The sequence below is a fragment of the Pelecanus crispus genome, chromosome 7 (genome assembly GCF_030463565.1).
Source record: "Pelecanus crispus isolate bPelCri1 chromosome 7, bPelCri1.pri, whole genome shotgun sequence".
NCBI classification, from domain to species: Eukaryota; Metazoa; Chordata; class Aves; order Pelecaniformes; family Pelecanidae; genus Pelecanus; species Pelecanus crispus.
The window spans coordinates 15615755-15627217 of record NC_134649.1 but is presented as its reverse complement, the minus strand read 5'-3'; the positions used below and the strand labels follow the sequence as shown (position 1 = coordinate 15627217).

Sequence of the window (11463 nt, the reverse complement as noted above, 5' to 3'; positions counted from 1 at the left end):
TTGTCTTTGGGGGGGGGGGGGTTCAAGAGCCTGTTGAATTGTGAAGAATTTGCTGTGCTGCATTCTAATCAGCTTGCTGATTTAAGCACTTGAAATGTCTTGCCTATCTGCATATTGTAGAAGAAAAATAAAAGAGACATTATGGATAAAAGTCTTTATTTATAAAACAAAGCTAGCATAGCTGTACAGTTCTATAAAAATGGTCCAGTCTTACCTAATTTCTTATTGTTTAAGTGGTCATATGGTAACTTTGGTCTTCCTGATGTTTTCTAGTGTTGTAAGGTAGGTCAGTGCCCCCACCCTGCCATACTGCTACTGAAGTTGCCTTCAGGAAGAGGCTTAGTGTTTCCAGACAGCCAATGGCTGCCTAATCTCACACTTCCCCATTTGACTTACCCAGTTTCAGACTCACTACTCTCTCCTTTCTGCAGTACAAGATCTTCTAAGCATAGTACTGCTATGCAAAACTGATCTCATTACATCTTAAGTCTAGAAACTGATCTTCAGGTATGATTCATTTCAGTTTTTTTCCTGTAGACATAGATGTGGCTTCCAACTCGTCCTTGAGGTACATGAGTATGAAAGACAGTGGCCATTTTCTCATAGCCCCTTAACGCTAGAAATGATGATATTTCCTGTAAAGGAACATACATTAGTTTCCACAGTCAGAATGTGTAGTTGGGAGCATCAGAACAGTATTCCAAAGTCTTCTGAAAACCATCAATTCAACTGTCCCCTGGAAGTTTTATCTTTTATTTTAGGAGAGACTGCTAGAAAAAGAGGTACCTATCCTGTTTGATCCTGTCTGGAGTGGATATTCACCAGACACGGTTGTTTGAGTACATGCACTTCATAAAAGAATTGAAGAGAAAACGTACTATGACTGCAGAGTTACAAGCAACGTTTTTGTTTGTCATTGTTGCTTACTTAAAAGTATATGGTTCTGGGAACAGACCACACATTTGTTTTAATACAGCTTGAGGAGGATTCCATAAAACATTACTTTATGGCCTGTAGAATTTGCAGAGAGGAGAGGGCATACATGAATCTTAATTATTTATCACTAGAATGGTATCTACACTATATTATGGACTAGAGGGTTCAATTTTAATTTAAGCTGTGTTTTAAAAAGCTGTGGACAACAATTTTCACAAATCTTAACTATAACTCCCCTAATTTATTTTTTTAATTTGACTTCAAAACTAGTTTGTTTGACCTTGCAGTTACCATACCTGTTCTAGCACACTGAAGAAGATCAAGTGACTGGGTAATAATGTATCCTTGTGAAACTCCTTATTAAGCCAGCCAAGTGGATTAGAGTAAAATACATCTGCTTCATCAATATAGCTCTCATTTCCGGTTAGGTCTGGGGGACACTGAAGGAATCTCATTTTTAGAGGACAGTGAATGTGACTAGGGACAAAAACAAAACAAACACTTCAGGATAAACTGACCAGTATCTAAGATTTGAAATGACTTGTCACTTTAAAGATACCTCAGTCTAAACCAAAATTGAATAATCAGGTTTTTTTCCCCAGAGTCATATTTGCTTCCCTCCTGTACTTGATATGAAAGCAAAAGTTGAACAAGTGGATTCAGCTCCAAACTGCTGTGACTATGTTGTTAGCAGTTCACAGAAAGCAGATTTATGTTAATAAAAATACTATCTGTGTAACATCAGTTTCTTAAAAAGGTACTTTTCCATATCAGCTTCACTGTTTATATCTGCTTTAATGTTCTGTTTATTTGTCAGGATCTATTGCAAACTTTTTGGAATAGTGACCTCAGTCACTGTATGTTGTAATTACATTTCTTTACTCTCTAGCAGCAGAAGTAAAGGTAAAATTAATACAGTTTGACTGTAACAATAAGTCTTTAGTTTTGCTACAAAAGTTACCATAACGAAGCAGTATGACTTACTTTCAGAAGTCGTAAGACTTACTGCATATCTTCATACAAAGCTACTTTACAAAACCTGAATAAAGCTTAGATGCAGCATTTTATTCTGTGGTGTAAGCATGTGGCTTATTTCCCCTATTTGTTCTGTAATAACTGTATGGAAAATCAAAACTCTTCCTGTATATGTTTATCCATCTCAATTTATTAAGCTTAGGGAAAAAAGAAAAAAATCTTAATTTCTGCTTAAGTGTATAGATTTTAATATAGTACATTGTTAACTATTTTAATACCTGTAAAATGGAGTAGAGTGGCATGGCATCATGATGAAGACAAAAGCTTGTGACTGGTAAGAGTTATTACAGAGTTGCTGTATGTGACTCATAACATCAAGAGAGCCTCGCTGGTGAATCAAGCCTGTATACAGGGCTGGGAGTAAGTTTGATAAAAGCAGGAAACTTGCTGCAGATTTCTTCCATGCTTTCAGGTGTTTCAAAGAATATCCTATAGAAAAATTTGAGGAAGTTTTAGAGATAAGCAAATACTAACAGTTCCACACAGCATTTTTGAAAGTACTGTAACTTACTGGAAAACCAATACTCAGTTGATAACAATACCTTGCTTTGAGGTATTTTAATACAGTGTTCTTTCAGTCTTTACTCTTTGCATAGCAATTCAAAGGCTAGACTTTGCCCTTATTAACTCTTGGATTTAACAGTGTAAATGTTAAGCCCATACCTGTCTCTTGAAGTACAAAAGTACAAATTCAAAGCCAGTGCTTTGTCCCTTTAGAGCTTAATTTTAATTTCTTGGGGGGAAAAATATGATATGTAGCAACTTACTGATGTGTTCTAATTCACGCGTGTCCAAGTAGACCCAGAATAAATGATAACTACATATGCTTTAGTATGGCTGTGGTATTCTTTTTCTCCACCATGCTGAAAGCTAGAGCATTCCCCTGTGAACGTTCATTTTTGAGCTACTATCCTTGGAAAAGCTTACTCCTCCATCGTTTCCCATCTCCCATCCCTGCCCCTTCCCCCCCACTTTTCTTGAAGGAGCTAATAATGGGAAGAGACATTTCTCCTGGTGGGAGATAGGTGTATAAACCTGTTTCTCGCAACCACAACTTAGATGAACCTGGCACAGAAGACAGTTTCATGCTGGAAACCCTTATTAAGTCATGTGCTTGTCAGTATTAGGAGATGGTAATATTTTATGCAGCCTAGCTCTGTAACCACCTTTACTGAATCACAAGAAACAAGTTAGAATAGGCCTGTTTCAGAAGTCAGTAACAAGTAAGTTAAATTTGTCTTCAGTTGGGCTGTTCTGACAAACTGCAGATCTTAAACCACAGACCTTGTTTTAGTCTGAGGTAAATCACGAGTGGAAACATTCTATTACAGGCTTTTACTGCTTTTGTAAAACGCTCTTAGCTTATCTTTCAGAGTGCTTGGAAATGATTTTGAAATCATGTGGGGTGTTCTTCTGTTCTTATTTATAATACTTCGAGCAATTTAAAGACCTCTTTGTAACCACTGAGTTATCAGAAATAACTTTTGTAATTTTTTTCTTTCCTGAAGTATCCAAACGGACGATAATTAGCTCTTAATAAATTGTATAGATGCCTTCACTCCCTTAGAGACATGAAAGTTAAGAGGGATATTAACAAAAAATAGTGGTCTGATTGACTGGAATTTTTCTGCATGTGAGGTAGAACTGGTTCATCTTAAATCTGCTATTGAACTAAGCCAAGACATACTACATATCTGATCTCAGCAGAGAGCAAAATTATTGAAATAAGACTTACTTTTGTTTAGACTAGCAAAACAGGTTGAAGAAAATTGCAGTTTTCATTGATTCATCTGTTTTGAACTTGTATTTAAACTAAAGTTATACAGCTTCATGTTCCAGAATTTTTTAATCTTTCCTTTGTAACTTTTCAGCACATTAGACTTTACGTCATGATTTTACTTTTCCTATAGATACACTACTGTAGTTAATACCTAGTTTTGTAAAATATAACATACTTCCTTATTAGGCTTTTTTCTGTGTTTAAAAGAAAAAACACAAAACAAAACAGGAAAAAAAATAAATGAATACTTTGAAAGTTTCTGTTAAAGTATCAGAAGAGTCTTCATTAGTGAAAGCAATATGCTTTCCAGTTTAAACTGTGGACATATTCTCTTTTAAGTTAACTGCATTAGTTTAGGGACCTTATTGCTGTTTTAACAAATTCACTGTACTATGCCTGAAGGAAAAAGCTATCACATTAACTGCTCTAAAACTTCTGTGGGAAGTAGCCTCCTGCTGGTGGTTGGTCAAGAGCAGACAGAAAACTAGCATCATCTGCTAACACACCTGAATCTAGAAAAGGATAACTTAGGTTTTGAACTTTAATTTTTTTGTTGCATACTCAAAGGCATTTGTCAAGCATATTTGAGAGAACGGGGTGGAAAAACACTACAAAGGAGCCAAGGAACAAAATTAACTGTAAGAGTGGCATTGCTAAAAAGCTAGAAGTCACTGAGGCAATTTTCACATTTTTTGCAGGAAGTACTTTTATCCATGCTAAGAATTCTCCACCTGTGTTTCAGTCACTTGCTGTTCCTCATCTTGCCCCCAACCCCCCTCCAATCCCAGCTGTAAGAAAAGGTTAGGCTAGTTCTAAGAATCCTTTGTCAAATACCTACAGTGACTATTAACAGTCTCTCTTTAGGTAAAAATTATATACAGGGAAGGTTGCAAGACATTTGAAACCAATGCTTACCACAAAAAAACATGCAAAATGGCAGTACTGGATAGATGAACCTGAATTCTTTATGGCTCAGCGTGCTGTAATAAAACAGATATAATACTACAGCAAGAAAGTTAAATGCATCAGTTCTGTTGACAAAATACGTTTTAGAGCATGGAGGACTGGAAGAAAAGCATTTGCATGTACTAACAAGCTTTTGGCATTGAAGCAGTTTAAGAGTAAAGATCCAAATTGTCACTTTTTAAGATCATAATGAGTACATACAAATTAAGATTATTTGGTCAGTTTAAACCAAATACTAATAAAAATACCTGGCTACCACTCTAGCAATTAAGTGGTCTGATTCTGTGACTACAAGATATGACTTAGCTAGAACTTCACCAATTTGCTTTCTGTAATAAAATACAATAAAAAGTGTGGATGAGAAGTTAGATTCAACTACACATTTGTATCTAAGAAAGTAACATTCACCTCTGCTAATACAACTTTACCCGATTTCCCATACCAACTTTTGGGGCTTTTGGGGGGATTACTGCAAGGCTTGTGTCCAACAACCAAACAGGTTCTTACAAGACTTAAGGGAGATTAAAAAAAGCCTAAAACCAAGAGAGCTACATCCAGTTTTGAGTTGGACTGAAAGAAGAGATAGCATTTGTGGCCTCACTACTGTTTTCCTGTATTCTGTTACTACTGTAGTCTCATACCATTTATTATTTATTAATTTGCTATATCTTTTCTTGTCTGAAAGTGTGTCTTGTTTAATCTACAGTTAATTCTGATGCTTTAGAAATAGCTTACCTTTTCTTCTACTTCTCAGCTTATAATGAGACATACAGACTTATGATAAATGTTAAGAGCTGTGTGTAGACTTGTGAATGGAGTAAGTTTTAGAGGCCTAAGAACATCTCATCTTACTAGGGATGTATTAAAGACCCAAATGAAATGGTATTTTTGTTAACAGTCATCTAGTAAAAGGTTTTCTAACTAGTTCTACTGTTGCTTAAACACCTGTGAGGTGATTGAGTGTTGTTTGGTTTTTATTTTCCATTGAATTTCATGCTAAATTATTTTATTCTTTAAGGATCTAATCAATTCTAAAAATACGTGTTTGGTAACAATAAAAGAATTAGTATTACATAAAATTCTAGAAACTGTTGTATAATTGAATGCATTTCTTGGAGTGTTTGATTAGTTTAAAGTTTTCTATTGCTTAACCTGAATACTGTGCTTTTTTGTTCTAGAGAGGACATGAGCTTTGAAAAGAACACAACCAGTGAAAGACAGTAGTTACACTTAGGGGAAATTACCTGTATACCAACACTGTCCAAATCACTGCCATTAGAAAGATGCGGTATCTTTTTGGTGCCAGCACACAGCCATGAATAAAGAAAGGCAAATGGGTACCCAAGATGACTGGTAGTCCCTGAGTGAAGTACCAATGCCAAGGATGAGATCCGTAAAACGTTCCCAAATTCTGCAGCACGTTGAATTTCAAGAAGTTCAGTTGAACCACTACCCACTGGGAAATTAAATACAAATCCAAAGTGAAAATCAACAGCTAAATTGAATTGGCCTTAAATGATACAGCATTTTCATTCACACTTATGTTTTTTTCTACTGAGACTTGTCACAGGCTTCCTATATTTAGCAATTAAACACAGAAGTGTGTAAGTTTTGTAGTCTGTTGATAACCATTTATTGAGAGCTGAGCATACTGATTTTAAGTAACAGTCATTTAAAATAACTGAGAAGACATGTTTAAGAGTTTATGGCTTAGGATATATTTAGAGATCATAGGCCAGACACAGTCACAGAAATAACAGAAGTTGGAAAAGTCTGAAACATCCGTCCATGTTAAAATGCTAAAATCCAACCTTTTCTTGTAAGTCAAGTTTAAAACGGCTTACCTCACCAAAAAACACACGGTCAATTATCAAAGAGGTTCCTACTGCGACCAATCTGCAAAAATGGAAAATTGGTTGCACTGATACTGCCTGAATTGTGTTTGTATCAGATTCTACCCTTCTCCAAATAGCTGTCAAAACTCCCTGATTCCTAATCTTTTTTGAGATTATCCATACTCATGGCCATTTTACAGTGGCCAACTGCCATCACCTGGTATCCTTGGCACAATCCCCGACTAAGCTGGAATGCTGTTCATGTCTCATCCTCATGAAACCTCTCCTAGTGCCTTTTTGCAGCATATACATTAATTTAAAGGAAGCATGCCCCTTTTTAAACTTTTGCAAAGGGACTCATTTTTTTCCTTGTTTTTTACACAAAACCAGCATTTTTGGATTGTCTGCCTTTGCAGTGGTAAAATCAATCTTAAGATATAGGTGAGCACACTCATAGTTTAAATTCAGAAAGAACTTACGCAACTGGAATGCAGGTCTGTAGGATAAGGTCTGCTTTCCTCTGTTCTTGCAAAAAATGACTTAAGACCAAAGGTATCCATGGGATAATAGCAGTGGGACGAATAACAATTGCAAGTGCTATCAATGCTAAATATTTGCAACTAGAATGAGGGAACGTAAGAAAAACAAAAGTTTATTAAAAGGTTTGGTCAATATTTTTGCAGACAGTAACACTTCAACAATTTAAATACTGTCATGTCTCTGACCAAAAGCTTTTCGTACTGCCGACAACTTTGATTCTCTCAGTGCAGATACTCTGTTTTGCTTGGAAGGCTGTCAGCTATGTAATTGCTTTATTAGCAATGGAGTTGCTAACTAGAAGCACCACATACTTGCTTTAAAATAGAAAGCTGGTAAAGAAAGTTGTGACCACAAATTCACCTATATCTGAACCTAACAAGCTTTTGTTATCTTTTCCCAAGTTACCACAAATTCCAGTCCTTTAAAGTTTAAATTAAAGTTTCCCATAAAGTGATCCTTTGTGTAAAGGAACTGGAGGATAGTAATTTTGCAAACCAGCTATATCACGGCTTCAAAAAAATTTTTAGAGGAAATGCCACAATTGCTGTTCTTCCATGATTTAGAGCTCTTGCTACATGAATGAGGTAGTTTTGGTTGCCTCATGTTTTAAGACAGAAGTTAACATTTTAACACCAATCTACTGAGAGTGTTTATCCCAAGCCAAAAATTATCAGTACTGTTAGTAGAAAGTTTCTCACCTGCTCCCGATCTTGGAACCTTTTATCGGATAGTAGGAAAGAGCAAAAATGGTAAGAAGAGTTTCCATGGTGTTTGTTAGAGTTCTGGTACAGGAATACCATGTAAACCAGGAACACAGCTGGCAGAAGTACTGAAAATAATTATGAACAACAGGATGCACAGGGAGAAATGTTAAAACAAATTCTGTAGTTTTAAATGAAGGTGATGATTCCTGAAGGTGTGACTTACTATCATTTTGCTCTTGTTTACACTGCAACAAACAGTGTTTATTAACATGCATAAAGTTTTTTTAAAAGCTGAGACTCACCACGCACTTTGCTGTTTCTGCATTTTCAACGTGTCGCACTAATGAGTAAAGCTTCACATCAGCAAAAGCTGCCAGCACTGCCTGTGCAAGTCTAGGGACCCATATCTATGCAAGCAGAGAGAAAACTTTACGTGCAACAAATCTGTTAAATTCCAAGTTCAAAGAGAAGACTACTGAATTAGTGAATGACTGTTCAGCCATGAAAATACTAAATTAGTGAATATTCTCTATAGTTTTCTATGATGTTTTTTAAAACAAACAGTAAGATCCTTTGCTAAGACTAGTATTTCTGTCAAAACAAATAAAGACTAAAGTTCAACTGAAAGTGTTCAGAAATTGAAAGAATTCTTTGCCATTTATCTCCAAAAGAGGTCAAAAGGCGCTGTTGTTACTGAGTTTAGTACAAATATATATTATTAAATACTTTGGAAAACTCAACTACTGAGCAATTATGATGTAGTGGCAAGCAATAATCAGTATGAAACTCAGGGAGACTGATGGAGGCCAAGAACAATCCTCTGCAGTCACAGGCATCAGTACTGTGACTGGCGATCTGTGAATGAGTTCTGCACCCATGCGAAACACTTTAGTAAGGTCTCTGTGCTCATACATCTCTAATGGCCAAATTCAAGGCTTTTGTATTTTACCTGGACAATGATAAAGATACGCTGAATTTAAATACAATGCTTTTAAATCGAATTTTAGTAGCGGATGCGTTTTTTGATTATACTCACCAGCAGCTGAACGTCATCCTTAGCCAGCAGCTGTAAAGCTTTGTAGATGCTTGCAAAGATCAGCGGGTATGAATAGCCCCTTAAGCCATTTGCCCATTCCCAAGTCAAGTAGCCATAATTATTAATATTAAGGATAGATCATGAATAACTGAAATAAAAAGCTTCATTCGCGCCGTGTTATTCTCAGACTTGCCCGGGTCGAGACATCTGCCCTTCTGGCCAAAAGCAGCGGGATCTCCCTTGCTGTGCAAGCTAGCGCCTTACCGCCGCGGAAATCCCTTCCCGAGCGCTCCTCCCGCTCACGGCGCTGCGGCCGGGGCTCCGGTCGCGCAGGGGCGGTACGACACGCGGGAAGCGGGGCCGCGTCCCCTCCCGCCCGCAGGCGGCGATGGCGGCCGCGGGGGGCCGTGGGGGCCGGCGGGGGGTTGGCACGGCGAAGGATATTTGAAGACCATGCGATGCGCCACTTCCAGCGACTGCCAGTACTCATCCGGGACGAAGCTGGTCTGGACGAGGAAGCAGTTGAGCGTCCGCAGCGCCACCGTGAGCACCAGCAGCGGCGCCGGCCCGCCGGCAGCGCCTGCGAAGGGCAGGCTGTCCGTCAAGGGGCCCTCCGAGGGGCGCCGCCCCGCCCCGCCCCGCCCCGCTTCGCTTACCGGCGCCTCGCTGCCCGGCGGCTGCGCCGGCGTCGCCGTACAGCACCGACCGCCGCTTCCGGAGCCGCACCGCCTCCGGCCTCCGCGCCAGCAGCCCGCCGGCCGCCTCCATCCGCCGGGGCGGGCCTCCGCTGGCGGCGCATGCGCGACCTCACGGCCGCGGGGACAGCGGCGGCACTTCCTTCCGGTCGCTCTAGCGAACGGGAGGCCTCCGCTCTGTGGTCTCCCGTCCTTCAGGTGAGGGGCGGCGGGTCTGGCACGGCGCTGCTCGCGGTCCCGGGGCGGGGAGCGCCGAGCTTTCTGCCGCCGCCCCCCCTCCCCGCCTGGGGGCCGAGGCGCCGCCGAGGAGCGCGGAGGGGCCGCGGCGCCTCACGCGCGTGTCTGCAGGTGCGGCAGCGCCGCCTGCCGGCATGTGGGGGCGGCTGCCGCTGCCGCAGGTGGCGCTGGCCGTGGCGCTCGGCGTGGCCAGCGGGCTCTACATCTACCGGCCCCTCTTCCAGCCGCCCGGGCCCCGACAGCCCCCCGAGGGCACGGCGGAGCCGCCGGCGGGCGCCGCGCCGGAGAAGAGGCCCTGAGGGAGCCGTGTGAGCCGCGCTGCTGCCCTGGCGCCGCTCCCCGGCACCGCCTCGCAGCCCGGACCTCCGCGCCTCCCGTCAGAGGAAATGGCGCCGCAGCCTCTCACGAACTCGGAGCGTCGTCGCCCGCCGGGGAACGACCCTTCTGCGCCCTGCGCCAGCCGTGGCGGTCCCGAGCGGCCCCCTCTGCAGCCGGGCCGTGCTCTGAAGCCATCCGCCATCAGAAGATGTGACTGCATACGTGTGTGTTTGGTACCAGCCTGTAGGGACGTGAATGTTGAAATTTTTATAAAATTTTGAATGTTTAAAGGTATGTCTTCACGTCTAAGTTTAAATAACCACCACGGAACTGGAAAAAGAAAGTCACTGTTGTGCAGTTACGCTTCATGGGTTGTTTTGGATTGCTTCTGATCTGATCCTCCAAGCGATAAATACCATTTTTATCTACTTGTCATGGTTTCGGTTCTTAATGCCTCAGTTCTGTCGGGAATGCAGTTGTACTGAGGGCTGAGAAGGGAACTGCACCCAACTTTGGTGTCCTCGGCTTATATTCATACCTGTATATATGTACATACACACATGTACCACACGTGCATATACGCATCTTTCATTCCTGAAACAATGAGGCTAGAGTGGCTATTTAATAGATAGGGTTGCCTGAAAGGTTGTGCTGGAAGAGGTGCTGCCGCGTGTAGCTCAGGACAGCGTTAATCTTGCAATAGGTGAGGATCAGTCTGACAACAGAATTTTGAGATTCGAGGAAACTAGATCAGTAGATACTTCAAGACTTTTTAGTAAATGTAAAAAGAACCCAAAAAGCTGCAGATCTTGGGAGGAACTTCTTTCAGATTCCGGTTTTCACACAGAATCTTGTTTGGACAGCACGAGGGAAGAAATCCTTTCCCCAGATGTGCTTTTGTTTAAAGCCAGGAATGACATGACAGCTGGAGGCAGTGGATGGACTTTAAAGAAGCTGAGAGGATAGCAGTAGAAGGTGGACTGGGAGGTGCCGCTGGGTGCGTGATAAATCTAGTTTGGACATGGGGAAATGCCACAAGTCTCTGATGAGTGCAAAACACACGAGAACTGCTGCGGTGACTCCAGCAGCTTCCTTTGTTTACAAGACCATTATATATTGAAAAGGCTATTTTAAAAAAGGCATAACTGAAGTCTAGCAGGCACAACTGAAGTCTAGCAAGCACCTTCTTTGTAAGCATAATTGCTGCAAGTTTGACCGTAAAGATGGCCGTTGATTTTGAAAGACGGTGTCTGAACTGATGCAGGCGGAAAGGGTTATTGATGCAACTGAGCTTAAGATGGTGCCTGCTGAATTCTGGAGACTGCTGGATTTGAAGTGGGTGTATCGAGCAGCTGTCGAGAGAGCAAAGAGAAAGTGCTTT

At 41.2% G+C, this 11463-nt stretch overlaps 2 protein-coding genes across 3 annotated transcripts; one reads left to right on the top strand and one right to left on the bottom strand.

Moving 5' to 3' along the window:
* Positions 1 to 5: 5 nt before the first annotated feature.
* PIGB (phosphatidylinositol glycan anchor biosynthesis class B) lies at positions 6 to 9603 on the bottom strand. Of its 2 annotated transcripts, XM_075714668.1 has the most exons (13): positions 9595 to 9600; positions 9489 to 9561; positions 9280 to 9412; positions 8833 to 8953; positions 8099 to 8203; positions 7791 to 7921; positions 7032 to 7172; positions 6562 to 6613; positions 5962 to 6173; positions 4667 to 4731; positions 2190 to 2400; positions 1233 to 1413; positions 6 to 635 (listed from the first exon to the last, which is right to left on the bottom strand). In XM_075714668.1, the coding sequence occupies exons 1-13, from the start codon at positions 9598 to 9600 to the stop codon at positions 504 to 506; spliced, it is 1563 nt and encodes a 520-aa protein (XP_075570783.1). In that variant the 3' UTR covers positions 6 to 503. The 2 variants fall into 2 exon arrangements, with proteins under 2 accessions (XP_075570783.1, XP_075570785.1); XM_075714670.1 differs by having other exon boundaries at positions 9489 to 9603.
* A 295-nt stretch (positions 9604 to 9898) lies between these two features.
* Positions 9899 to 10063, top strand: LOC142593924 (protein PIGBOS1-like). The gene has a single exon (XM_075714171.1). It carries the CDS (start codon positions 9899 to 9901, stop codon positions 10061 to 10063), a length of 165 nt encoding a protein of 54 aa, XP_075570286.1.
* Positions 10064 to 11463: the final 1400 nt, after the last annotated feature.

What these genes read in the sequence shown, in the direction of transcription:
- LOC142593924 (XM_075714171.1), top strand. Translation starts at nt 9,899, where the DNA reads ATGTGGGGGCGGCTGCCGCTGCCGCAGGTGGCGCTGGCCGTGGCGCTC.
- PIGB (XM_075714670.1), bottom strand. Translation starts at nt 9,600, where the DNA reads ATGGAGGCGGCCGGCGGGCTGCTGGCGCGGAGGCCGGAGGCGGTGCGG. An exon ending in GGTTCCAAGATCGGGAGCAG is followed by an intron (nt 7,173 to 7,790) that starts GTGAGAAACTTT and finishes CCCTCATTCTAG; the next exon opens with TTGCAAATATTTAGCATTGA. An exon ending in CAGACCTGCATTCCAGTTGC is followed by an intron (nt 6,614 to 7,031) that starts GTAAGTTCTTTC and finishes CCATTTTTGCAG; the next exon opens with ATTGGTCGCAGTAGGAACCT.